This window comes from Ochotona princeps, chromosome 6 (assembly GCF_030435755.1).
Source record: "Ochotona princeps isolate mOchPri1 chromosome 6, mOchPri1.hap1, whole genome shotgun sequence".
Taxonomy (NCBI): domain Eukaryota; kingdom Metazoa; phylum Chordata; class Mammalia; order Lagomorpha; family Ochotonidae; genus Ochotona; species Ochotona princeps.
In genome coordinates, this window is record NC_080837.1 from 47854429 (window position 1) to 47880899 (window position 26471).

General features: G+C 53.9%; 3 protein-coding genes across 6 annotated transcripts; 1 reads left to right on the plus strand and 2 right to left on the minus strand.

Moving 5' to 3' along the window:
- Window positions 1-49: 49 nt before the first annotated feature.
- On the minus strand, window positions 50-7823 carry IPO4 (importin 4). The gene is made up of 30 exons (XM_004584717.3): window positions 7664-7823; window positions 7486-7572; window positions 7322-7401; window positions 7181-7222; window positions 6788-6917; window positions 6516-6695; window positions 6308-6373; window positions 6104-6205; window positions 5908-5991; window positions 5545-5709; window positions 5401-5454; window positions 5175-5284; window positions 4767-4875; window positions 4506-4635; window positions 4278-4391; window positions 4087-4200; window positions 3421-3541; window positions 3204-3315; window positions 2967-3082; window positions 2793-2870; window positions 2650-2707; window positions 2448-2553; window positions 2154-2347; window positions 2026-2073; window positions 1627-1752; window positions 1330-1538; window positions 1108-1240; window positions 922-1026; window positions 496-565; window positions 50-386 (listed from the first exon to the last, which is right to left on the minus strand). Exons 1-30 carry the CDS (start codon window positions 7730-7732, stop codon window positions 256-258), a joined length of 3243 nt encoding a protein of 1080 aa, XP_004584774.2. The 5' UTR covers window positions 7733-7823; the 3' UTR covers window positions 50-255.
- A 221-nt stretch (window positions 7824-8044) lies between these two features.
- On the minus strand, window positions 8045-14152 carry TM9SF1 (transmembrane 9 superfamily member 1). 2 transcript variants are annotated; one of them, XM_012926832.3, is made up of 6 exons: window positions 13775-14152; window positions 13160-13521; window positions 11537-12158; window positions 11079-11264; window positions 9262-9535; window positions 8045-8694 (listed from the first exon to the last, which is right to left on the minus strand). In XM_012926832.3, exons 2-6 carry the CDS (start codon window positions 13502-13504, stop codon window positions 8301-8303), a joined length of 1821 nt encoding a protein of 606 aa, XP_012782286.2. In that variant the 5' UTR covers window positions 13505-13521; window positions 13775-14152; the 3' UTR covers window positions 8045-8300. The 2 variants fall into 2 exon arrangements, with proteins under 2 accessions (XP_012782286.2, XP_058522239.1); XM_058666256.1 differs by having other exon boundaries at window positions 13160-13336; window positions 13775-14151.
- Window positions 14153-22524: 8372 nt separating this feature from the next.
- Window positions 22525-26465, plus strand: TSSK4 (testis specific serine kinase 4). 3 transcript variants are annotated; one of them, XM_012926819.2, is made up of 4 exons: window positions 22525-22847; window positions 24828-25042; window positions 25438-25801; window positions 26232-26465. In XM_012926819.2, exons 1-4 carry the CDS (start codon window positions 22620-22622, stop codon window positions 26424-26426), a joined length of 1002 nt encoding a protein of 333 aa, XP_012782273.1. In that variant the 5' UTR covers window positions 22525-22619; the 3' UTR covers window positions 26427-26465. The 3 variants fall into 3 exon arrangements, with proteins under 3 accessions (XP_012782273.1, XP_058522242.1, XP_058522244.1); XM_058666259.1 differs by having other exon boundaries at window positions 25408-25801; window positions 26232-26462; XM_058666261.1 differs by having other exon boundaries at window positions 25408-25836; window positions 26232-26354.
- The last annotated feature ends 6 nt before the right edge of the window (window positions 26466-26471 follow it).

The window sequence follows — 26471 nt, forward strand, 5'->3', positions numbered from 1 at the left end:
GTCGTTTTTCAACACACACCTCTAGCCTCCTTGCTTGCAGAGCCATGTCCCAGCAGAAAGCAAGCAACCTTTATTAAAGTCTGGTGTCATGCCTCCACTGCGATGAGGCCAGCTTCAGGGATACCCTGTGGGGCAGCAGACCCTGCTGACTACAAAGGCGGTCCGAACTCTTTGGTAAGGTTTAGGCTGGAAGTGGGCTGAGCGGGCTGGGGCTGGTGCCTGGGCAGGCTCTGTTCTTGCTAGCCTGGCTGTGCTCTAGGTGAAGCCCAGCAGGGCTTGCAGCTCCTGCGCCTTGTCAGCTGGCAGCGAGCCCAGGGCCGTGTGGAAGCTGTCCACATGCTGCTTGGCCAGGAATGTCAGCAGCAGCAGCATGGCGGCCTTGGTGTCTGCGTGGAGAGTGCAGAGGGACAAGTTCCGGGGCAGGCTAGGCCCCTTGGCCCCAGGTCACCCCCAGCCCAGCCCCAGCCCAGCCCTGGGCGTGCTAGCTGCCCCCACCTGGTGGGATCTTGTTTTCTGCCAGAGTGAGGCTGCAGATACGCAGCAGTTCGGGAGCCACATCCACGACCTGCAAGCACAGAACGTCCCCGTCAGGGGCAGCAGCAAACGAACACAAGGACCAGGGTTGGGGTAGGGGGGCGACTTGAACCTGGTCCTGCCTTACAAGACACAACATGGAGACAACATGGGGCATGGGGAGCATTGCGTAACCAAAGGGTCTCCAAGGAGAAGCTCCAGCTTGCAGGGGTGTTCCCAGCACAGAATGTAGAACCAGGGAGCCCAGGAACACATACAGACGCGAAGTGCCTGCGCCAGCAGCTAAGCCCCACAGTGTCTAGGGACACTGATGCAGTCACCCATGTCAGCCCCGACAGATCTGCACCGCTGTACACCCCATCCAAGGGTTGCTAGTGTGGTACTCACCTGGTCAGGGCTGCTCTGGTACAGGAAGCTGAAAAGGCGTCCCACAGTGACCCACTCCTCCAAGTCCTCCTTCAGTGGCAGAGCGTGCAGCAGGGCGGCCAGTACCTGGACATGCGGATGCCTCAGGCTCAGGCCCTGCCCCTCTGTTACCAGCCTGGGCCCCCACCTGCTGCCCCCTTGCTTCACCTGGGGCTCTGGTTTCCTCGTGGGACTGGCCATCAGCAGGCGGGCAAGTGCCCCACAGATGTTGTCACGGACACGATCCTGTCGCTCCCGCGCCAGGAGGGGTAAAAGCAGCCCCAGGAGCTTGGGGAAGTATCTGGTCCGCAGTCAAGGAACTGGCACACACGTGACTGACCTCACCCCCGGGGCCCACAACCCCGGTACCTCTCTGCCAGCCAAGGATACTCCTGAGCAGGGCGACCCCCATGCTCTGCCAGCACTCCCAGCCCGAAGATGGCGTTGCTCCGCACCTCTGGGTCTGCCTCCCGCGCGCTGTTGACAAGCACAGGCAGCAGCCGGGACACAAACTGGGCTGAGGCAGCGCCTAGGCCCTGGATGGCCTCCGCCAGGGTCCCGACTGCGAAGGACTTCTCAGCCACTGTGCAACCCTGTTTCTGAGGGGAAGAGGGCAGGGCGGGGGGAGTGCAGATCAGCCTGAGATTGGGACACAGAGGCACGGCTCAGCCAGGACAGAACACTCACCGTCTTGGACAGCAGCAAGGGCAAGAAGCCGGCAAAGAAAGGTGCAAAGGTGTCCCCACCAGCGGCGGCTGCCAGGGCAGGGATGGCTTCTCCGGCGTGCTCCAGCAACATAGCATCGTACTCAGCCTGTGGAGTCAGGCCGAGGGCTGGAACTCCAGGGCCAGCCTTCCCAGCCTGCCACTGGCCACAGGTGGTCATGACGCTGCCCCCGGAGCAGGACTGGCACAGGGCCTCCTCCGGCTCACCCGGTTCCTCCCTCTGAGCCCAGCCCACTGCTCTCCTTTCCTGGAGCCCCACTGGTTGGGCAGGCTCAGGGTTTAGCCAAACAAGTCCCCCCCATCCACCCGCCTCTGGGCAGACCACTCGAGCCCCACACAGTCCTTCCCCTTGAGCTCTTACCTGATCCTCCTCCTCCTCTTCTTCCTCTTCTGAGTCCTGACAGGCTGTCTGTGGGAAAGGACAGTACGGCTCAGCCAGGCGCTCCTCTCTCACCCAGCTCTCTCCTCGCAGCACCCTGCCCCACTCACCTTCCTCTGCAGCACGGCCTTGAGCATGGTGCAGAGCTCGGCCAGGCGCCCGGGGGGCTGCAGCGAGAGGGCCCCGCAGCTGCGCAGCACCCCGGTTAGGGCCTCCAGCACGGCCATCACCACCTGGCGCTCCCGCTCCCTGCTCACCGCCTGCATGTAGGTTGGCATCACCCGGGCCAGGGCGGCCTGCAGAGCTGGGGACGTTATTGGCTGATGCCTCCTGGTCAGCACCCGTCTCTTGCCAGAGAGCCTCCCTCCCTCCACTCCCATCGCTGGCCAGCTGCCCGGTCTCACCAGCAGTGTTGGGTTCCGACGGGCACCTCTGACAGGCCTTGTGCAGCGCGCAGCAGAACTGGCCCAGTGCCTCGTGGGCAGCTTTGCGGACATTCGGGTGAGGGCACTAGGGTAAGAGGTGGGGTATGTTGCTGTGTGCACTGTCAACACGATCCCCACAGGCTCTGCACCCTGCTGCCACTGCCACTCAGCAGTCACTCACCTCCAGCAGCCGGAACACTTCCTCAAAGACATTCTCCATGTATGGGAGGAAGGCCACACTGTAGACAGATGCAAAGCCGTGGGGCCAGGGCTGAGGCCTGGGGGCTGGCGCGGCTTTCTGGGCCAGGCCGGGCAAGGACTCACCTGGTATTCAGTGAGATCTCCCCCAGGGCAGCACAGGCATCCTCCTTCTCGTCAAAGAAAGCATTCTCCACACTGTACCTGGGGCACGTGGCGGATGAGGGGGCAGCACAGGTCAGGTCCCAGGGCACATACGGTACTGGGCCCTCCCAGCAGCCCAGCAGTACCCCTCCGCACCCCGAGATCTCCGAGTCATCGTCCTCTTCTTCATCTTCATCCATGAGCTCCTCCTCTTCCTCCTCGTCACTCTCGTCATCGAACAGGAGGAAGGAGCTGCTGCCGTCATACTGAGGCTGTTGGGAGGAGGCACAGCAAGGGTGTGCCTCAGCTGGCTCCCGGGTGGTGATGGTTGTGGGGTGCAAGTCCCATCTCAGGGCTGGCCCGGCCTGACCAGCCCACTCACCCGCTGCTCACCACAATGCCCTCAGTGGAACGCAGGGACAGCAACATGAGGGTGGTAATTTGCGGCAAGTAGGGGGCCAGGCCCTCACCCATCAGCCCTGATAAGGCTGCAAACAGACTGTACCTGTTGGAGGAAGACAGAAGCTACATGGCCCCATCTGCCACGGCCAGGCAGCATGGCGGAGGGACCCATGGACCCAGTGGAGGGGTGGGTGGCAGGGGAACTCACGTGCAGCGCCTCAAGTCAGGGTCATCTATTTGGTCACACAGACCCAGCCCGAGCTGGCAGCATTCCTCAGCCAAGGGTCTCATGGGTTCCCCCACTGCTCGCGCCAGCACCCCCAGCGTCTCTGTGAGAGCAAAGCCCTGTTTAGCACTGGGATGTGGAATGGACTAAAGGGACCAAAGGTAGCAACTGGAAAGAATTCAGGAGTGCCAGCGCCAGCCTGGGGCCATCGCCGAGGCATAACTGGTAAAGCTGACACATTCAACACCAACATCCCATATGGGCACTGGTTCAAGTCCCGGGTGCTCCACTTACGACTCAGCTCCCTGCTTATGGTCTAGGAAAGCAACCCATGTTGGCCCAAGTGCTTGGGCCCCAGCACCATGCAGGAGACCTGGAGGAAACTCTTGGCTCTTGGCTTCAGATAGCTCAGCCCTGGTAGCTGTGGACATTTGGGGTGTGAAACAGTACAAGGAAAATCTCTCTCCCTAATTCTTTCAAGTAAGTAAAATAGATCTTAGGAAAACAGACAAACAAACAAACAAAAACTAGACGTAATAGTGCAGACTGCCACCTTCTTTAAAAAGACAGCAAACATCTGAACTGCCCAGGGTGAGGTGGGGCGCAGCCTCTGCGAACACGCCCTGATCCCAGGAGCCCCTTACTCACCAAGACTCTGGGTCTGCACAGGCTGGAGATCCTCGTGGCCTGTCACCAGGAACCCCCGCAGGTGTTCCATGATGGTGGGAAAATAGGGCAGCAGGGAGGCCTGGGCGGCTGTGGCTGTAGGAGGTGAGGACAGTCAGGGCATGGAGGGATAGGGCCACCTGGCCAGGGGACCTCCAGGGGTGCCTCCTCACCAATGGCTCCTAGAGCGCTCACAGCCAGCTCCTTGGCACGAGGGCTGCTGGGGCTCCCGAGGGGCTGCAGCATGCACTCCATCAGCTCCGGGAGGTAGGGCTGCACTTTGGGCCCTGTGGGAACAGTTGTGCAACTTGCTACTGCCTGGTCCATGGCTCCTCCAGATGGTCTGCCCACCCCTACTGTTGCCAGAGGGCTGAGTAGGCATGCCCCACAACTGTCCCTACCGAGGTTCTCCACAAAGTTCTCCAGGGCATAGCAGGCCTTGGCTAGGTGCTGTGTGTGCCCAGGATGCACCGACTTCAAGTAGGCCAGGAGCAGCGGCATCACCTCCCCAGAGTAGCTGCTGATATGCGGCTGGGAGTGGGGGGACAGGAAGAAGAGCAAGAGTCAGCTTCCCCATTGTGTAGCACACACCTGGGAGTCAAGGGCGGCAGGGGTGCCTGCTGGGGCCCGCTGGTGGCAGCTGCCTGTCTGGCCTTGCTGACCTGCAGGTTCTCTGAGAACTGGCCCAGGGCGAACAGCGCGGCATTGCGCACCACTTGTGAGGGGTCCTGCAGGCCTCTGCACACGATGGGCAGCAGTGTGGGCAGTAACCTGTGCAGGGTAAGGATAAGAGGGCATGGACTGAGGGCCAGGTCCCGAGAGTCCCAGGTTTACCCTTCTAGTCCCCATGAAGAGGACGGGGAGAAAGCCAAGGCTCTTTCTGTTACTTAGTAATTACAGGATGCAATTACTATTACAGGAAGGTGGGTCCCGCCCCTGTGCTGCCCAGTTCAGAGCCTGTTTTATTTCCCTACAGAACCAGGGTGCTTCTGTTCTGAGAGTTAACATGAAGTTTGAACAGCAAGTGTGACTCAGGGCTGCCCTGGGACCCGGGGCGGAGGAACAGCAACCTCTGCCTGATGTGGTCACCAGCTCCATCGGACAGCACGGCCAGCACGAGGAGGCCAGCCTTGCGCTGGTATGGGTTCTCGCTCTGCAGGGCTTCTTCCAGCCTGGGCATCTAGGACGGCACACAGCATCCTCCTCAGAGCTTAGCAGGAGAGCCTTGCACCTGCTCTTGCAATCAGCCTGTCACGCCTCAGGGTGGGCACAGCCACCAGACAGAGCGACACTCACCAGCTGGGGACAAAGCTTCTCGGGGGGCAGGTGCAGTGCCAGCATGTCCACCACCTGGGCAGAGACAGGGAAGACGGCATGATTCATGCTCTGCTGATGCTGGCCACCCCACCCCACCCCGCCCTGAGCTGGGGTACATCCCACCTGCACAGCAAAGTGTTTGGGCGTCTCTCCTGTCAGCCCTATCTCCAACTCTTCCTCTTCCTCATCCTGGTCCTCAGGATCCAAATGGCCCAGGGGTGGCTCAGCAGCCATGATGGGGAAGAGGGTTTGCAGCAAGGGTGGCAGGAGGCGATTCTTCAGCAAGGCCTGCAGGAGGAAGGGGAGGTGGCATGCCTGAGGCTCCATGCCCAGGCTCAGGACTTCAGTCTGGAGCTCAGCCTTCCCCACCTCAACGGGTCTGGAGAGATTCTCAAAGTACTTCAGACACCTGGATCTGGACAGACTGCCCGGGAGTGAGATGGCAGGCACATGGAGCTGGGGGCACATGCATTAGAGGGCACTCACCTTGCTCTTGACTTTGACCAAGAAAGTAAGGCAGCAAAGAATACGCACACGTATTGCATCCCCCAAAGCCACGTTTCCAGCCACCTGTCCAGAGACAAACAGGAGTCAGAGACAGGGGAGGAAACTCTGGGGGAACAGGTTAGGGGTGGTGGGGCGTGGTGGCATGGTGGGGGTACCACGCCTATACCAGGCTCACCTCCATGCAGAAGGTGAGGACTTCAGCAAGGTGAGGGGTGATGACGGGCACCTCAGATTCCAGCAGCTCATCCAGGGCTTCCAGAGTTTCACAGGCTTTGGCCTGAGAGAAATGCCAGGACGTGGGAGTGTTTAATACAACCCTCCCTCAGTGGGCCAGCCTGGCCCTCCCCCTGCCTCCTGGCTATCCCCCTCCAGGCCTCACCTCATCTATGGGGATCAGGGTCTTCACAGCTGTGAGGAGCTTGGGCACCAGCATCCGGGCCAGAGGCTGGAGGACACGAGACTGGCTGGGAAACGGTACGCATGCCCCAGCCGAACCCCAAACTCCTAAATAAAAGCCCCCTACTCCACCCCGTTTCAACAGTATGGAACGTCCTGTGGCTGGGGAGCTGATTGGGACCGTGTCTCACCACATCGTCCGTGCTGAGGTAGGACGCCATGGTGGTCAGTGTGCGCAGGGAGTAGAAGAGCAGGCCGGGGCAGCCCAGCTCGCTCAGGCTCTCATTCAGAAGCCGAAGCAGCTCCCGGTGGTGAGGCTGGAAAGCCTCGGGTCGCGAGGTATGCACCACGCTCAGCAGCAGGAGCCCCATCTGTCCCGGACAAAGTAGAAGTAGCCATTGACTGCCTGCTTGGCCTGCCCACCTGCCCAGGGCCATCACCACCCACCAACCCACCAACATACCTCTCTCTCTGGGAGGTGTGGGCTGTGAGTGCTATGCTGGAGCAGCTGCAGGAGCTGAGGCCAGCCTGCCAGGCCTTCCTTGCGGAAGATGGTGGCCACGAGCTGGGCCAGGCCCAGGCTGACAGAGTGCCTGCCAGTGGGAGACAGGCCCTCAGTGCTTCCCATGCACACCCTCCAAGGTGCAACCTTGGTGCTGTGGGTGTGTGATCCTTGGGGCTGAGCCTCAGGGGTCCAGCCCTGCCCAACCTCAAGAGCTTCAGTCTTTCACACAGTCCATCCACACAGCCCGGGGCCGGGCTTAAGTCCTCCCAGCCTCCTTCACCCCAGGCCAATGTCAGCCAACAGCCAGTCAGAAGCCGAACTGGAGAGAAGGCGAGACAGGTGCGCACTTACACGGTCTCCTTCTGCAGGGCTGCCAGGACCAGGGCCTTGAGGCTAGAACATAGAAGGTTGGCGGTTCGGTACCCGGCCTGCCATCCAGCAGGCTCCCGCCCCACCATACCCCGCCCCAGGCCCAAGCCCAGCCGCCCTCACCTCTCCCGCTGCTCCGTGGCCAGCCGTCGCCAGCGGGTCATCAGCCGCCGACGGGTCAGCACAGCGGCGAACTGGCGGATCTAGTACGAAAAAGCAAGCGTGAGGGGAGGTGGGCAGCGAGTCAGACGCAGGGCGGGATCTCGGGCTGGGGTGGAAGGCCTGACCTGAGGGTCGGCTGCGGAGGCCAGCAGGTCGCAGAGCGCCGGTAAGGCCGCGGGGTCCCGCAGAGCGATCTGGAGTTGCTCGGTGGCCTGGCGGCGGAAAGTGAAGGGTCAGACTCGGGCCTTTCCCGTAACCGTCCGCCCGCCTGCCCGCCCTTGCGCGGCTGCCTCCGTCCCGTACCCGGCGGATGCGCTCGGTGTCAGGCAGCAGCAGCTCTCGCAGGACCTGCTCCAGGCCGGCGGGCTCCATGGCAGCAGCGGAGCCGCCGCTACCGGCCCGGGAAGGGAGAGGGGAGGGACTGCACGTGGAGACTTTACATCCACTTCCGGCGGAAAGGGCGTTGTTCCGCCCTCCTCGGTTGCCAGGGAAACCGACGTACTTCCTATTGCGAGCTCGGGCTCCGTGGCGTCCGTTAGGCTGCATACCGGCCGCGGCTGGGGAAACAGTGACACTAGTAATGTAGGTTCCCCCTGCCGCTGGTTGGGGAACTTGTTTCGCTCAGCCCTGGCCCAGCCTGGGGCTTGAGCTCCTAGATCCATACCCAGACCTCCAACCACAGGATCCTTTTTAGTAATAAATTTTATTGTCATCATTTTAGGAAGAAAAAACAGAACCCAAACTAAAAGGCAACTCTGAAACGTTGGGATATATAAGTTCCTTATGTAATTGTGATTGCTCATTTCCAGGTCCTCTTGGGGAGGGGGAGCCCCAAGAACAGAGAGGGAGGTGACCCTCCCCTCACACGGCTCAGTCCCTCAGTCCAGGGCAGGAAGAAAGGCAGAGGACAGCCACCAGTGGGGTGGGCGCCGCGGGCCTCTCAGTCCATCTTTAGGTTCACATAGATGTAACGGATGAACTTGAGGGAAGAAAAAAATGAGATGGTGCCTAGCATGAGGAAGAAGACATAGCTGGTGAGCAGGGAGTAACCGAAGAACTCAACCGTCTGCACGGCCCCAGACATGTTGGAGCGGCGGGCGTAGTAGAAGACGGAGTAGAGGAAGATGAAGAGGCCAGTGGAGCCGACGCTGAGCACGGATCGCCACCACCAGCGGTAGTCCTCCCCCGACAGCTGGAAGTAGGTGAGCGCAATGGAGATGCAGGCGCCCACACTCAGCAGGATGGCGAAGACGAAGAAGAGGATGCCGTACAGCGTGTACTGCTCACGGCCCCACACCGTGGCGAAGATGTAGTACAACTCCACCGAGATGGCACTGCGAAGAGAGGGCACACAGCAGCATGAGGGGGCTGCGCGCTGGCAGGTGCATGGGCCCCAGCAAGGCTGCGCACTCCCACCTTGCTTGGTCACTGTGGACTAGTCGGCTCTGAGTCGACCCTTGATTTCCTGGTTTCATGGGGGATTATTCTGGGCCTATTGTTAGCTGCTTTTATTTAGAGAACATCTTCCTTACAGACTGAGCGATTGGATTTTTGGTGTTTAATTTTTCTATTATATTATCTGCCTGGAGTGGAGAAGTGCTCAACAAACTAAGTGAATACCCAAATGGGCCAACATCCCTCTGTGACACCTACAGACAGCCTGGGTGACAGCAACAGTGTTTACACAGGTTTGCACATGTGACATTCTCACACCTGCACAGCCCCAGGCTCAGTCCTGCTTAGGGGTGGGGAACCCAAACAACACGGTCGGTCGCCTTCCAGAGGACAGCTGGATCAGGATTTATCCCTCAGGTGGGGACAGCACTGCGAGGGACGGGACGGGGACAGGGAAAGCTGCAGCCAGGCATTTCAAAGAGATAGGGGCAGGGTAACGGGACTACCTGAACGGCAGGAAGCCTCCAACAGTCATGTGGACCAGAGTCGACTTGTACCAGGGCTGGGGCGGGATCTCGCGGGCGATGTTCTTGGTGCGACAGGGCGCGTCGAAGGGGCTGGCGTTGTTCTTGCCGAAGATGCCGCCGATGACGGTGAGGGGGAAGCCCACGAGCAGCCACACGGTCAGCAGCAGCAGGATGGTGGTGGCCGGCAGGGCCTGTGTTGAGCCATTGGCCCAGTGCACCGAGTTCACCACACTCCATGTCAGGAAGAAAGGCACTGCAGGGAGGGGGCCGCAGAGGCAGGGTCAGCCACAGGGGCTCCATCCCCGGGGACACCCACTCGCACTGCACCTGGAGGGGAGAGAGGAGAAGCAGCCTGCCACTCCATCAGTGCCCAGTGCCCCTGGACATCCAGGCGATGCAGACTGCGCTCACTGGCCCCTCCCATGCGCCACCATTCTTCAGGCCTGAGCCAGCCCCAAAGCACAGTCACCAAGGATCACCACGGCTGCCACACAGTGACCAGAGCACCTAGCTGAGACACAGGCACCTAGCTGGGGCACTGGTCATTCCCTGAATGAGATACTTCTTTGGAGTTCACTCCTACTTCCAGAAAGCCTTGGTTCCATTGTAAAAAATGATGGACTAGAGATCAGACATGGAAATGGCAAGGTTCCTGATGTTGATCATTACTAGCTTCTTTGAAAGGGTAGTGATGTGGTTTGAAAGACTAGTGGGCTTAAACTAACTAACTAACTAACTAAACAAATAAATAAATGATTTTAAAAATGTACATGATGATTGAGAACCCGGCCTCCAGAGTCAGACTACATGGGTTTCAAATGGGGTCACTGCTTCTTAGCGAGTAACTCAGCGAAGTTACTTAACCAGCCTCAGATTCTATGTCCTTATGTATGCAGTGGGGACCATATGATCTGCTTCACACCATTGTGAGAATTGGACGAAGGCCATGTCCAACACTCACTTGGCCTAGGATGTTATTGAAATGTGTATATATATATATATATATATATATACACACATATATATATGAAAGGCAGATTAGATTTAAGGAGAGGAGACAGAGAGAAAGATCTTCCATCTGCTGGTTCACTCCCCAAGTGGCTGCAGTGGCTGCAGCTGAGCCAATTCAAAGCCTGGAGCCAGGAGCCTTCTTCTCTAGGTCTCCCAAACAAAGGGCAGGGTACCAAAGCTTTGGGCTGTCCTCAACTCCTTTCCCAAGCCACAAACCAGCACCAATATGGGATATCGATGCTTGCAAGGTGAGGATTTAACCAACTGTGCCATAATGCCAGGTTCTGCCTAGGACATTTTAACTATCCATGAGAAATGCATTCTTGAGGCAGGCACTGTAGGCATAGTGTGTTCAGCTATAGCCTGTGATGCTGTCATCCCATACAGGTACCAGTTCAAGCCCTGGCAGCTTCACTTCCAATCCATCGCTTTGCTAATGAGCTGGGAAAACAGTACAAGATGACCCACGTGCTTGGGCCCCTTCCTCCCACATGGGAGATCCATAGGAAGTTTCTGGTGCCTGGTTTCAGCCTGGTCCAGCCATCTGAGGGGCAGAGGAAAGATCTCTGTCTCTCCTTCTTTTAACTCTATCAGATAACTAACTAAACCTTTTTTTACAAAACTTGAAATACGTTTAAAAAATGCATTCTTGTCTTCCTTCCTAATTGTTTCTTTCACTTCTAGGCTTCCCTTAGAGCCCCCCTCTGTCCTCCCGCAGGTTCCATGATGTGCTCTTGGCCTCCTGAGCCCAGGACAGGCCCAGCAGGGCAGGGGGCAGTCCTCACCAGAGAAGAGACTGGTGGTGAGAATGATGTTCCACACCCAACGCTCGCCTCCGATCTGCCGGTAGAAGTGGCTGGACACGTAGCCAGAGATGCAGCAGGTTAGGGCATACAGCAGGATGGCTGCCGAGTTAATGGCCCCATGACGGTGCACGTTGAACATGCCCAGCAGTGCCATGACAATGATGCCTGAAGGTGGGAGGGCAAAGCCTGTGTTAGCATGCATCTGGCCTCCTTCCAGAAGTTTCAGAGATCAGCTTCCTTTTCCCCGGACCTAGGGCCTTCCAGCAAAACAGTATCCCCTAGTTCTATTGTCCAGAAGATGCACCTTGGAGCAGCCCCGCGCTCACTGGTGCCACCGCACCCCTTAGACGGCCTCCCCCACCTTGGCTAGAAAAAAAGACCCCACTTGTACCCTAGCTCTATCCCTCAAGAGAGATTCCTGATTCTTATCACCTCACCAGTGCCAAGGGCCAGGAACTGGGCACCCACACCAAGCACGGCACAGAGTAGCCCACGGTAGGGAGGGAAACGGAAGACATCCGTGTGGATAATTTTCCAGCCATTGTCACTCTGGTCAAAGTCATCGCCAGCACCGCCGGGAGTGGTCTCCTCATCGAGGTTGTACCGAGCCAGGTCATTACGTAGCACACGCATGAGAATGACAGCCACGAAACCCACCAGTAAAAACACCAGCACCATGGAGTTGATGATGGACAACCAGTGGATTTCCAGCGTCCGGGGGAAGAAACCACCGTCATCACCACGCCGCCGGTCACTCCGCTGCTCCACTGAAGTTTCAGACCAGTGCACACTGTAAGTGTGGGTGAGGCCCAGGAGCTCGTCGGACCGCAACCCATCCAGGCTGTGGGGCTTGACATCCCGCACCGAGACGTTGGCAAATATGATACGATCTCCGTGGAATTCTAAATGGAAGTCCAAATGAGTCCACAGTCCTATCTTGTGGCTGTGTGGCAGGAAACCACTCTCCTCCATGTAGCCCACAAAGCCACGGATTGGCAGATCATCGACCACAAACTCAAAGTAGTAGAGTTCCTCGATGGCCTGGCGCAGCTGCTCTACCTAGAAAGAGGTTGAGAACCAATCACCCACAGCCTTGCCCCACCCACACAGGGTTCCTAACACCTGTGCTGAAGGGTTCTGGGCTCTGAGAAGGTCCAGGGACACAATCATATGCTGTATCCCTGATTTTTGTGCCTGCAGCAACCCCACCTGAACAATCAAGACATCTCTGGACATTACCCAATGTCCCTTGGGGTCAGAACTATCTCCTAGGGGGAAATCACTAGGTCAGCTTCCAAGGGGTTGGGAGTTCTCAAGAAAAAAAAAAAAAGATTTGACAGGGTTAAGGCCTAAGAGTAGAGTGTAAGGTCCAGGGGGTCAGCATTGTGCAGCAATTAAACCCATCACATATGGTGCCGGCATCCCATACAGACACTTGGTCGAGTCCTGGTGATTCCACTTCTCATCCAGGTTCCTACTACTAACGGCCTGGAAGAGCAGCGGAGGACAGCCCAAGTACCTGGGCCCCCGTCACCCACATGAGAGACTTGAAGCTCCTAACTCCAAGCTTTGACCTGCTCCAGCCATGGCCATCTGGAGTGTGAATAGTTGGAAGACTTCTCTTCCTCTGTAACTCCTTCAAATAAAACAAAACAAAACCAAAAAAGTCTAGAATCATTTCTTGGCCTTTTAACCGAGATCAAGTGTAAAGAAGGTCTAAAATAGACTATGGAGAAGTGCCAAGATTTGCTGAAGAAAAAGTATGACAGGAAAAGTGAACTCGAGACTCCAATAGCCAGTTAAGAATAAGCCAGAAGATGGGTGTGGAATGAAACAGCTACTTAAGAATGACAGGTGGGACTCTACTACCTGACAGCCCGGTAATCACTAACCATGTCATCTTGAAAATGTCACTTTTGAGCAAGTATGGTTTAGTCAACCCAGTTAGAATACTGTCACCTGCTGTGCCTGTCGCATGGGGTTGTGGTCGAACCAGGGTAATTTTCAGCTACCAGGGCAAGGTGCTGCAGGGGCCAGGGCGAGAGGCTGCAGAGGCTGACCTGTGCGGAGCTGAGCTGCATGTGGCACAGCACTCTCTTCTCCACGTTCTCCCGAAAGCGGATCTCGTACAGAGACTCGGCCATGCGGTCCCCATCCAGCACTTCGCCCAGGCTGAGGCTTTTGTGACGGATCTTCTCGGGGCAGCAGACCGGCAGCTGGTAGTAGTGGTAAGTTTCCTGGGGGTTATGGTAAGGACCCACTTTGTTGACATACAGAATGACAGGGTCGCCGGCTTTGTAATGTGTCACGCCATGCACCCCCGGCCCCCGGTCTGTGCCCAGCAGCAGTATCAGGACTGGCAACCACGGACAGTTCCAACGTCGAGGGCACCCTAGGACTGTCATCCTGGGGTCCGCAGAACCTGTTTTGAGGAATTCCAGAAACCAGGGATCAACACCTGCCGCCCCCACGGCAGGTCACTGAAGTGAACTCTCACTGGTTCCGCCTCCTCCCATTAGCCTCCCGACCTCCACCCGCTACACCCCCGTCTTTCCCAAAGCCCTAGGAAGACTGGGCTCCGCCAGATCGTTCGTGTAGGGAGGGGTTCAGCCCGTACTCCTGGGCCTCTGCGGCGGGCTATTCCGTTTCCATGGCAACGCAGCGCGCCCTCGCACCTTGGGTCCCTTCCCGCCACAGCCCCGGATTCTCAGCGCGCGGGAAGGGCCGGCCAAGGCGGCGTCGGCGGCCCCTGCAGCCCCCCAGCTGCCCTGGGCTCCAGTCGGGGTCTCCCCCCAGAACGGCGCGGCGGCAGCGGGTCGAAGAGGACCTGAAGGCAATCTCTATCCGGCTGTCCGCTGCTGCGCCTGACCCAAGCCGCTGCGGTCACAGGACGCTGGTTACGGTGCTTGGCTCAGCCAAGTGTTTGCCGAGAAGTTGTCACCAGCCGCAGGCTGAGCCGGACTGCAGGGGCCGGTGCGAAGCGAGGGTCGCCCATTCCTGACAGTGGGGTCCTCCCGGCTCTCGGGAGAACAGCCCACGACACGTCAGTCTTACCACTTCCGCCCTCGCCGGCGGGGACCTCAGCCCTCCTAGCCAGGGGTGTCGGGGAGTCGCTGGGGCTGCGGCTGTCGGTTCGCTGGCTCACGGGCAGGTTGTGTGACCGAGCCCAGGTTGCAGGGACGCCGTCCCCTGTTTCTCCCAGGGAGGATTTGGGGTTCCCCCGAGCGCCCGCCTCTGGCTTGCGCCTGGACAAGGAGAGGGTGCATGGGCTGTGGCCGCGTCCCCAGCCAGTGGATGCCCCGCAGTGCTCTCCTGACCAATGGGGTTTGCTACCATTTGCAGCCAAAGGAGCTGAGCCCCCTCAGGGCTCGAGGGCAAGCCGTGGGGCGGGGCGTTTTGTGGGCCCCTAGCCCAGGTGGGGTTGAGGCTTTCCCTGTAAGGGTCTGTAGCACACTACCTACTCTCCTACCTCACCTACCCTGAATGGCCTAAAGTCGCAAGAATAAATACATGAAACCGTGTTCCTGAAGCAGCATTGAAGGCTTCCCCGGCCTTCCAGCGACCATCTGGTGCCGGGCAACAAACCAACCAAACTGAAGCCGGCAGGTGCCGAGACAGGAACAGCAGCAGGGGAGCTGTGCCTCACACTCCGGACGTGAGCAGCTTAATAAGGTTATTGCTATTTACAGGTTAGGCCCTTGGTCGGTGCTTTGATCTATGTTATGTTGGTGTCACAGATGATTTTGAAAAAGTTCATTCGTTGTCATCTGTAAGTGTTCCCTGGGAAGTCAGGCCTCTGGGCGCACTGCCCTCAGCCCCCTGGAAGCTTTGTCCTGGGAAAGCTTAGTTTTCCTCCCCACCAGGAAGTACATTGGAAAGACACACAAGTGGCTTCAGCCCTTTTCAGGGCCTTTCATTTGTCTGCTTCTATGATTATTGTCCTTCCTGACCCAGCATTTCTCTCTGCAGATTTGAATGAGGTCCCAGAAAGCAAGGATTGGGAGTTATAATTTAAAAAGTTGCTTTAGATCTTGGTGCACTAGTAAGGCAAGTAATTCTCAGCCTAGTGGTGCCTGTATACCATCTGGGAGGATATCAGTTTATGTCCTGCTCCACTTCCCATCCAGCTCCCTGCTTCAGGCCTGGCAAAGCAGTGGAAGATGGCCTGAATTCTTGGAACCCTGTAACCGTGTGGGAGACCTGGAAGAAGCCTCTGGCTCCTGGCTTCGGACCAGCTCAGCTCTAGCAATTGCAGCCACTTGGGGAGTGAACCAGTGGGTGGAAGACCTTCTCTATCTCCTCTCTGTAAAAATCTGCCTTTGACCTGGAGCAATAGCCTAGCGGCCAAGGTCCTCATCTTACATGCGCTGGGATCCCATATAGGCACCAGTTCTAATCCCGGTGGCCCCACTTCCCTTCCAGCTCCCTGCTTGTAGCCTGGGAAAGCAGTCGAGGACAGCCCAAAGCCTTGGGACCCTGCACCCATGTGGGAGACCTGGAAGAAGCTCCTGGCTCCTGGCTTTGGATTGGCGCAGCTTCGGCTATTGAGGTCACTTGGGGAGTGAATCAGTGGACAGAAGATCTTCCTCTCTGTCTCTCCTCCTCTCTGTATATCTGACTTTCCAATAAAAATACATCTAAAAAAACTGTGTTTCAAATGAAATTTTTCAGAAAGTTACTTTGCAATCCTCTTGAATGGCCATGCACCTAGTTGGTAAGGCCAGAAACCTAGCTCTGTCAACATCTGTCCTCAAATATCAATGTCTCCAAGCCCCCTCCACATAATTCCTGAACATCTTTGAAATGCTTGTCCTCTGTCACTCCTTTGACTCAGACCACCCCACTCTCTTCCAAATTGCCATAAAAAACATCTTTCTGATCCTGGATCACTGTCCACACTATTATTCGGAGAGTTTTTCCTTTTGTAGCCAAGCTCGCAGGTGAGGGTTTCCTGAGCACCTGTTTCATTTTAGAGGTTTTTAAAATTTATTTTTATTGGAAAGAAAGATTCACAAAAAGATAGATCTTCCGGTCTCCTTGTTCACGCCCCAAATGCTCACAATGGCTGGAGCGGAGCTGATTTGAAGTCTGGAGCCAGGAGCTTCTTCTAGGTCCCCGACATGGGTGCAGGGTGCCAAGGCTTTGGGCCGTCCTCCACCGCTTTCCTAGGCCACAGGCAGGGAGCTGGATGAAGTGGAGCAGCTGCGTCACAATCAGTGCTCATATGAGATGCTGATGCTACTCTACTTAACATTGATTTTTATCACAAAGGCAGATTTACAAAGAGAAGAGACAGAAAACTCTTCTGTCCTTTTTTTTAAAATACATTTTATTATTGTTGTTATTATTTTATAATACAGTTTCATATTCCCTTATCCCCTCCCCAGTTCCCTCCCCCCCGTTCCTCTCTATCATTACTAACATATAGTTAGTTCTTCATACTCAGTCTTATGTCCATAATTGCAGGCATGGACAATGGCAGAGAGTCCAGAATCCTATTGTCAAGATATAGTAAACAGTTTCATTGTAAGTCCATCTTTGTCTGGAAGTAGAAATGCATACCACACTACATCCTCACATCTGGATGTTAGACTTCATTTCACAGCTACTGTACATCTCCTTAAATGAAAAGTCATGATTCAAACTCAACAATAGAAAGAAGAAATTTACAATGCCATGAAGTTAAATGACATGTTACTAGATATGACAGTCTCCATTACACAACTACTGTACATCCCCTCAAATGAAAAGTCATGATACAAAATCAACAATAAAAAGAAAAAATAGAAATTTACAATGCCTGAAGTTAAATGACATGTTACTAGATATGACAGTCTCCATTACACGGCTACTATACATCCCCTTAAGTGAAGAGCCGCAAACAAAATCAACATCCGGGAGAAAAAAGAAATTAACACCACCAAGAAGTTAAATAACATGCTACTAAATGACTAATGTGTAGCTGAAGAAATGAAAATCAAGAACCTTCTTGAAGAAAATGATGCCACTGCATGATCTATGAGTCATTGAATGATTTGATCAGAAGGAAGTGTTTTGAAGAGATGAAAGCAACAGAAAACAACAAAACCCATGTGATTTAGTTTCCGCTGATCTTTGTTGAAGTGTGTCTCCTCCAGACAATAAGCAGATGGGTTTTGTTTTTTAATCCAGTCTACTAATCTATGATGTGTGATTGAGCTTAAGCCATTTACATTCAGAGTTTAATATACATGGGTGTTACTTTGGTCCTGTCATTTTAGGAAAGGGTTGTTCATTGGTTTAGTCTTCTGTTCTCATTTTACTGGGATCTTCTTCCCATTTGCCTTTGGTTTTGGTAGGTGCTATTCCTCTTTTCTGTCAAGAAAACTTCTTGAAGTATCATTTGTAGGGCAGGTTTGGAAGAAGCAAATTCTTTTAGCTTTTCTTGACTGTGGAAGAATTTTATTTCATTTTCAAAGACAAAAGAAAGTTTTGCTGGATATGTTATCCTAGGCTGAAAATTTTTTTCTTTTAGAATCTGGCATATGTCACTCCATTCTCTTCTTGCCTGTAGAGTTTCCTGTGAGAGATCTCCTGTGAGTTTAATTGGCATTCCTTTATGTGTCAGTTGCTTTTTTTCACATGCACATTTAAGGATTTTTTCCTTATGTTCAATTGAAGAGAGCTTGAGATCATATGTCGTGGTGAAGATCGCTTTTGATCAAGCCTGTTGGGAGTTCTGTGCCCCTCCTGGATCTTGTTTCCCAATTCTTTCTTCAGATTAGGGAAATTTTCCTTTATTATTTCATTAAATACATTTGCAAACTCAGCTTCTCTTTCTGCACCTTCTGGGACTCCCATAACTATTATATTTGGCCTCTTAATAGTGTCTTTCAATTCTTGAATACTTTTTTTGGCCTGATCCAGCTCTGCTTCCAGCTTTTTGTTTGTTTCCCTCTGATGACAGGAAATATATTCCAATTTTGAGATTCTTTCTTCTGCTTGCTTCATTCTCTTTTGGAGACTCTCCACTGTACTCTTAATTTGCTCTACTGTGTTCTTAATTTCTGATATACCAGCCTTGATTTGCTTTATTGCTTCCTTAAATTCTTTGAACTCTTGCATGAGCTTCTCATTATTGATCAGAATCTTTAAAATGAGTCTTATGGATTCTGTGTGCCTCATTTTCTCGATGTCTTCCTCAGTTTTACTCTGAGGTTGGCATAGGGTTTTGCTTCTTTGCAGGGGAGTCTTCAGTAATATTCATTGTGTTTTTGTCTCTTCTTTTGTTCTTGGTCATTGCACTTCTGGTTAGCAGAGTCTTCTCCTGGGGCAGGTTTCTAAGTTGTGTCACCCACAGGGCTACAATGCGATTTTACTTATTGCAGTTGGTACACAACTTTTTGCTTGCAGCCACTTGTGCCACAACCTCCAGCGAGTTCCAGGTCTGGGTTCTTTTTTTTTTTTTTTTTTAAAGATTTTATTATTATTGGAAAGCCGGATATACAGAGAGGAGGAGAGACAGAGAGGAAGATCTTCCATCTGATGTTTCACTCCCCAAGTGAGCTGCAACGGGCTGGTGCTGCGCTGATCCGATGCCAGGAACCAGGAACCTCTTCTGGGTCTCCCACGCGGGTGCAGGGTCCCAAAGCATTGGGCCGTCCTCCACTGCTTTCCCAGGCCACAAGCAGGGAGCTGGATGGGAAGTGGAGCTGCCGGGATAAGAACCGGTGCCCATATGGGATCCCGGGGCTTTCAAGGCGAGGACTTTAGCTGGTAGGCCACGCCGCCGGGCCCCAGGTCTGGGTTCTTACTTCAGATTTCCACCGTGGTCTCCACAGCCCCAGCTCTTGCCTCACCACTCTCCACCTCCTGTGATACCATGCTGAGGCTGCACTGTTGTCTCTGCAACCTTTCTCCCACTTCCGGCTGGATCAGGTCCCAGGATTAGAGAGACACCATGTGTCCTATATAATTAGGTTGTTGGTGGCGTTCATCTTGCTGGAACCTGTTGGACATTAGGTCTGGGTGCCACACAGACCTATTTTGACCGGTAGGCTGCCACAGTCGGTATTATTTTCCTGCGGGACCAGTGCAATCACGGAGATCAGCAAGTTCTCACGAGATCAGCACATGCACAGTTCACTGTTGTCTCCTGCAGTCCCAAAGCTATTGCCACAGTACCCAAAATGGCGCCTGATATACAACCACTACAGTTCTTGATCTGCTTGCCGTCAGATCTGAGGGCTACCCAGACCTGCCCTGGGTGGAACCCGTAGAATGCCACGTTGTTGCAGTTTACTGAGACAGAAATGAGCTCACTCCCAGCTCAATGAATGCTCCGTCCCTTCCCTTGCCCTTTCCTCCTTATGCAAAATGGCGCTCAATTCAGCTCTAAGGGGCTGACTGGGCTATGAAATCCACTCTGTTCTCACACTGCCCATCTAAGATCTGCTGCTCTGTGTCTGCGCCTGATCAAATCAAACGTACCAGTAGAATGGACAGTTCTTTATCTGGGTTCACCACCTGAGCTCCCAGTGAAAGTCCCTTCCCACCTGGTTGCTGGTGGAGTTCCGGATGCTGGTGGAGTTCAGATCACCGTGCTGGAGTATCAGTCTCTGTAACACCACACCGTTGTGTCCGCTGCTTTCCTATGTCGGTCAGTCTCCAGGTACCCCTCTGCTGTTGTTCTGTCCCTTCCTATTTCCTGGAATGTGTCCTCTCTGCTTCATCCTGATTAAATGTTTTTCCATCCACATAAACGTGTCCTTACCCTATTCCGCCATCTTGATTCTCTCCCTTCTGTCCTTTTTTTAAAAAAAGATTTATTTTTATTTTATTACAAAGTCAGATATACAGAGAGAGGAGGAGAGACAGAGAGGAAGATCTTCTGTCTGATGATTCACTCCCCAAGTGAGCCGCAACGGGCCAGTGCTGCGCCAATCTGAAGCCAGGAGCCAGGAACCTCTTCCGGGTCTCCCACACGGGTGCAGGGTCCCAAAGCTTTGGGCCGTCCTCGACTGCTTTCCCAGGCCACAAGCAGGGAGGTGGATGGGAAGTGGAGCTGCCAGAAAGTTCCTGGCTCCTGGCTTTGGATGGGCTCAGCTCTAGCCATTGTGGTCACTTGGGGAGTGAACCATCAGATGGAAGCTCTTTCTTCCCTACCTGGGCCACTAAAAATCCATATCCCATCACTTCAGACCTATTTTTGCCAGTGTTTTTGATACTTCTTATATCGTTTCCTTGCAGTTACCAAGCAAAATCCTAATCTGGGATTAAATCACCTATCAATTTCAGTTACCTGTAGGCAAGATACTAAAAGAATCTCAAGGGGCCAGTGCTGTGGTGTAGCACGTTACCATGACCTACAGCACCAGTGCCCCATATGGTTGAAGTTCTGGCTGCTGTGTTTCCCATTCAGCTGCCAGCTAATGTGCCTGGGGAAGCAGTGGAGCATGACCCAAATTCCTGGACCCTGTACCCACATGGGAGATGAGGAAGAAGCTCCTGGCTTCAGCTGGGTCCAGCCCCAGCCTTTGTGGCCATTTTGGGGAGTGAATCAGTGGATGGAAGCATTCTCTCCCCATCCCTCTGTAATTTCCTCTTTCAAATAAAGTAAATTTTTAAAATATTTCAATATTTTGTTATTGGAAAGGAAGATATATACAGAGAAAAGGAGATACAGAGGGAAAGGTCTTTCATCTGCTGGTTCATGCCCAAGTGGCTGCAATTGAGCTAATCCAAAGCCAGGAAACAGGAACCTCTTCCAGGTCTCCCATGTGAATGCAGGGTTCCAAGGCTTTGGGCCATTCTCTACTGCTTTCCTAGGCCATAAACAGGGTGCTGGATGGAAAGTGGAGCAGCTGGGACACGAACTAGCGTCCCTATGGAATCCTGGCATGTGCAAGGCAAAGATTTAGCCACTAGGTATTCAAACAAGCCCATGAAGTAAATCTTTTATATAATAATAAAAGACTTTCAAAACAGCCTTTGTCAGTTGTGATCTCCAATCCCATTTAGGCCCTCAGTGATCCTGTCCATTTTCCAAACCACCTCCTTCCCATTAACTAGTCTGACTTCCCTCTTCCAGTCCGTTCACCTCCCTGTGCAACCTAGTGGTAGACACGAGTGCAACAAGTAACTAACAGCTGTTACATCAAGCTCTGCCTCAAAGTGTGTGTGGGGGAGCACCTACGAGGGAGGAGCATCCATCCTAGGCGTGGAGAGTGAGCACAGGCTTCTCCAACAGCTGCCACGTTCTAAGGAAATGTACAAGTCTGCCAGGGGAAGGGAGGATGAAGATGGGAAAGCAGTTGTGTGGCTGGAGAATGACACATGCATTCAAAGGGAAGCTTGGAGAGGTGGGCAGGGTCAGCTCTCAAGGAATCTGGCTGGAATCACCTGAAAGAATCTGACAGGGTCCGAAGGACTCGAAGGCATGGACTTGTGTTTGATGGGGAAAAGCATATCTATTCCTTGGATTTCAAGGTGTACAGACTAGAGGGTAGGCAATGGGTGAAATGACAGAAGTTTCAGCTGAGGCAGTAGCCATGAGCTTGGAGAGCCAGTGTGTTATGGAAGAGGCAATCAGGAGGTGGAAGAGACGTGATAGACCAGGGTGAGTAGGGACCAAGGCAAAGGGAGGGGTCTGGGATGACAACCAGCGTGGAATGTGCAGAAAGTCTAAGAGGAGGAGTTCAACAGTGGATCTGGTTGAGTCTAAGGTGCCCGGGAGACATGTCTGTGATGTCCAGTAAGCAGCAGATGATATCTGGAGCTCCAGTGACAGCTGGCACGGGGAGGAGCTGAAACCCCGCAAGGAGATAAGCTCTTCAGGAAAAAATGTGAAAGTCTAAGTACAAGATCTGTGCTAGCAGATAAATGGAGGAAGATGAGGTTCCAAAGGAAGCTGAGGAATGACTAGAGGCATAGAAGATACTAAACTGGGTATCAGAGCCATGGAGAACGCACGGCAAGGTTGGATTCCTAGAACATGCTTCAACACCTTGACATTCTCAAATGCCCTTGTATGTTTCTCATGCTTGTTATAAGCTCTAGAGGCACAGGCATCTATTGACCTGGCTGGTCATTCCATCCTGGAACTGCACATCCTCTGGCAGAGAGCCGGTGCTCCATAAACCTGAATGCGGGTGCTGCACCTGTGAGAAGTCTCATCGGACTGCATTAAGTGGCCTCCGGGAATGAATCTGGTCCCAATCACATTGCATTTTCAAGCTTTGTGGCTAGTGATGGATACAAGGTGGATTGTGATGTGTACGGAACATGAGACCTTGGGGAGTTCCGTAACCAAGGAGGAAGAAGTACCAACAGCCAGTGGAGACAGAAAGAACAGCTCCTCTTATCCCCATCATCTGCCTAGCAGACGGCGGAGCTCAGCATCTGAGACGTGATGGCACAGGCCAGCATTCAGAGACCAACCTCACCTTGGTACCCTGGCTTTGTGTGGCTCGAGGTGTTGTCCTGAGCAGACAGGAAAGCTTCAGAGCAGCCAGACTGCCTGCTCTCAGCAAGCTCAACACCATGGGGAAAGGAGATGCTGTGGAGGCAGCAGCACCCCCCACCCCGGCCTATCGATCTGTCATGGAGGAGTATGGTTATGAAGTGGGCAAGGTCATTGGCAATGGCTCCTATGGGACAGTGTATGAGGCTTATTACACAAAGCAGAAAGTCATGGTGGCTGTCAAGATCATCTCAAAGAAGAAGGCCTCCGAGGACTATCTAAACAAGTTCCTGCCCCGCGAAATACAGGTTGGAAGGAGAGCTGGGAGATGGAACAGCAGTTTATTACTAAGCTTCTTGTGGTTTTGGCAGAAGGGATGTAGCTAGAAAGGGGTGAGGCCAAAACCCCAAACCAGGACTTGTTAGAGTGTGGGTAAAATGTTATTGTTGGGCAGTGTGAAGTTTCTTTGTGTGAGAAAACTGCTACTTTGCTAGGCCAGAAGGTGCCTGGACTTTGGGAGGATTCCGCTTTAGTGATAAATTGGGAGCCCGGGCCCGAGGAAACTGGAGCCCGAGGAGAAACGAAGAGGGAAGCGGCCTACCCCTCAGTGAGGGAGAGCAGGACTTGGAAGACATGGAAGGTGAAAAGAGTGGCGAGGACACTGCTGCCACCCACCTGTGGTATGACAAGTCTGGAAGATGTCCAATATGTCTTAATTGCCTGTCGGAGAAGGAGGCTGGCTTTCTGGAAAGCTGCAATCATGTCTTCTGTGTGAGCTGTATTCTGAAATGGGCAGAGACCCTGGCTTCATGTCCTATTGATTGAAAACCGTTTCAGGCGGTGTTAAAATTCAGCACATCGGAAGGCTGTGTTAAGATTCAGGTAAAAAAACAGCAGAGAGAAACGAAAGACAAGAAAAATGAAGGCTTTTTAAAGGAACAGCTTTCCTGTTATGAAAGTTGTAAAAGTTCTATAAGGAGAAGAATCTTTGGAAAGGAAGGTGTCCTGAGTGCGGGAGATCATGGCTGGAGTGTGACACACGGAACCTCTCCAGACGGTGAAATAGGAGCAAAAAAACATGCAGGGGTAAAGCCGTGACGAACAAACCAGTGTGGAAGTTTCAAAAATTGTGTCTCCAGTGTCTTCTCTTCGGATGGTTACACTGGAGAGGCTTCTCTTACCTACCTAGCCTACTGTACAGAATTTACAGAGGTCAGCAAAGGGGCCCGGCGGCGTGGCCTAGCGGCTAAAGTCCTCGCCTTGAACGCCCCAGGATCCCATATGGGCGCCGGTTCTAATCCCAGCAGCTCCACTTCCCATCCAGCTCCCTGCTTGTGGCCTGGGAGAGTGGTCGAGGACGGCCCAAAGCTTTGGGACCCTGCGTGGGAGACCCGGAAGAGGTTCTTGGTTCCCAGCATCGGATTGGCGCAGCACTGGCCCGTTGCAGCTCACTTGGGGAGTGAGTGAATCATCGGACGGAAGATCTTCCTCTCTGTCTCTCCTCTCTGTATATCTGACTTTGTAATAAAATAAATAAATCTTTAAAAAAAAAAAAAAAAGAAGTCAGCAAATAACATGGGCCTGGCATGGTGGCCTAGCGGCTAAAGTCCTCGCCTTGAACGCGCCGGGATCCCATATGGGCACCGGTTCTAATCCCAGCAGCTCCACTTCCCATCCAGCTCCCTGCTTGTGGCCTGGGAAAGCAGTGGAGGATGGCCCAAAGCTTTGGGACCCTGCACCTGCTTGGGAGACCCGGAGGAGGTTCCTGGTTCCTGGCATCGGATCGGCGCAGCTCTGGCCATTGAAGTCACTTGGGGAGTGAATCATCGGACAGAAGATCTTCCTCTCTGTATATCTGACTATGTAATAAAAATAAATAAATCTTAAAAAAAAAAAAGAAGTCAGCAAAGAACAGATTTATCACTAAAGCAGAATCCTCCCGAAGTCCAGGCACCTCCTGGCCTAACAAAGTAGCAGTTTCCTCACACAAAGGAACCTCACACTGCCCAACAATAACATTTTACCCACACTCTAACAGACTGAACACCTCACTGCGGCAGCTGGGAAAACTCCTGATGTCACTGCACACACTCTCACTCACTCACCTCCAGCTCACCCCAAAGCCCAAGTGCAAAAACTAATCTGTCCCTAGGCCAGCAGCCCTGTGGTGCTGACCAGGTTGCTTCTGCTGCAGAGTTCTGAGAAGCAGTGGGAGGGCGGGGAGGGCTTGAGAGTGCAGTTGGGACCTGTCATTCTCAAGGTTTGATGGGTGCCTCTTCTGGGGTCAGGTGATGAAAGTGTTGCGGCACAAGTACCTCATCAACTTCTATCAGGCCATTGAGACCACATCCCGAGTGTACATCATTCTGGAGCTCGCTCAGGGTGGAGACGTCCTTGAATGGATCCAGCGCTACGGGGCCTGCTCTGAGCCGCTTGCTGGCAAGTGGTTCTCGCAGATGGCCCAGGGCATTGCCTATCTGCACAGCAAGGGCATCGTGCACAGGTGAGGGTGCTGCCACACCGATGGGGGCCTTTGGGATCTCAAGGGGGTTTCACTGCATACCTGCCTTTGTCCCCCTGTATTCAGGTCCATACATCCATTCTATTTTAAGCTCTGGTCGAGGACATTTTCATAAAGCACCTATTTGTGTGCAGACCACCTATGAGCGAGAGGAGGGAAATCCCAGTGGTCCTCAAGTCCTACTGTCTCTTACATTCCTCTGGGTTCTGCTCACAACCCCTTGGCTTTCTTTCCTCATGCCCCTGTGGCCTCACAATGACATCTCCTTCTCGCCTTGCCCCTGATCAAATTAACCTCCCACCTCTAAGCCCTTCAGCTCCTGGTCTAATACAAAGCCCTCTCCCCAGCCTGACCCCCAGCCTTTCTGCTGCTGGTAGGGACCTAAAGTTGGAGAACTTGTTGTTGGACAAGCGGGAGAATGTGAAGATATCGGACTTTGGCTTCGCCAAGATGGTGCCTCCCAACCAGCCTGTGCGCAGTAGCTCTTCCTACCGCCAAGTAAACTGCTTTACCCACCTCAGCCAGACCTACTGTGGCAGCTTTGCATATGCATGCCCGGAGATCTTACTAGGTCTGCCCTACAACCCTTTCCTGTCTGACACTTGGAGCATGGGAGTCATCCTCTACACTCTGGTGGTCGCCCGCCTGCCCTTTGATGACACCAACCTCAAAAAGCTACTGAAGGAGACTCAGAAGGAGGTCTCCTTCCCGCATAACCAGACCATCTCCCAGGAGTGCAAGGTGCCAGCTTTCCCACAAGGACTGAAGCCTTAGAGGTGACCCATAGTGGGGGCGGGATGGATACCCAAGCTAGGCCACCCGGTTCACACTGGAGCCATCTCGCATGCTGGTTCCTGCATAGTAAGAGTGGGAAGGGCTTAAGGGCCACTCACTGAGCTCCAAGCCTTAGGCATGCTGGGTAAGAACAGGAGCCCACTACCACCCCTTTAGGCTGGAAGGGGACTGAGCAGGGATTTTTCCCAGGAGGAACTGCTCCTTTCCCTCCAGGGACTGGAAGGCTCAGCTCAGCAGGATAAACCAGGGCCATACCCTGTGTCACCAAAGTAGTGTGTCGGGCTGCCTGTTCCTTTCTGGCACCCAACTGCTTACTGTGCAGTGCTGGGCAGGGCAAGCTTAGCCAACAGCGTGCTCTCTCTCTTTCCTACCCCAGAGCCTGGTCGTTCACATGCTATGTCAAGCAGCCAAGCGTGCCAGCATCCTGGAGATCCTCAAGGATCCCTGGGTGCTCAAGTTCCAGCCTGAGCAGCCCACCAACGAGATCCGGCTGCTCGAGGCCATGTGTCAGCCCATTGGCAGCAGCAGCAGCACCAGCAACCGCCACCAATCCTTGGGCAACACAGCTTGAAAATGGCTGCGAGGGGAGGGGGAATGACCAGGGAGGGAGGGAAAA

What these genes read in the sequence shown, in the direction of transcription:
- IPO4 (XM_004584717.3), bottom strand. Translation starts at nt 7,732, where the DNA reads ATGGAGCCCGCCGGCCTGGAGCAGGTCCTGCGAGAGCTGCTGCTGCCT. An exon ending in CCAAACACTTTGCTGTGCAG is followed by an intron (nt 5,455 to 5,544) that starts GTGGGATGTACC and finishes GTCTCTGCCCAG; the next exon opens with GTGGTGGACATGCTGGCACT. An exon ending in AGTTCTCAGAGAACCTGCAG is followed by an intron (nt 4,636 to 4,766) that starts GTCAGCAAGGCC and finishes CCCCACTCCCAG; the next exon opens with CCGCATATCAGCAGCTACTC.
- TM9SF1 (XM_012926832.3), bottom strand. Translation starts at nt 13,504, where the DNA reads ATGACAGTCCTAGGGTGCCCTCGACGTTGGAACTGTCCGTGGTTGCCA. An exon ending in CACCACCAGTCTCTTCTCTG is followed by an intron (nt 9,536 to 11,078) that starts GTGAGGACTGCC and finishes CCCTCCCTGCAG; the next exon opens with TGCCTTTCTTCCTGACATGG. An exon ending in GGAGGCTTCCTGCCGTTCAG is followed by an intron (nt 8,695 to 9,261) that starts GTAGTCCCGTTA and finishes CTCTCTTCGCAG; the next exon opens with TGCCATCTCGGTGGAGTTGT.
- TSSK4 (XM_058666259.1), top strand. Translation starts at nt 22,620, where the DNA reads ATGGGGAAAGGAGATGCTGTGGAGGCAGCAGCACCCCCCACCCCGGCC. An exon ending in AGCAAGGGCATCGTGCACAG is followed by an intron (nt 25,043 to 25,407) that starts GTGAGGGTGCTG and finishes CCCTCTCCCCAG; the next exon opens with CCTGACCCCCAGCCTTTCTG. An exon ending in CCATCTCCCAGGAGTGCAAG is followed by an intron (nt 25,802 to 26,231) that starts GTGCCAGCTTTC and finishes TTCCTACCCCAG; the next exon opens with AGCCTGGTCGTTCACATGCT.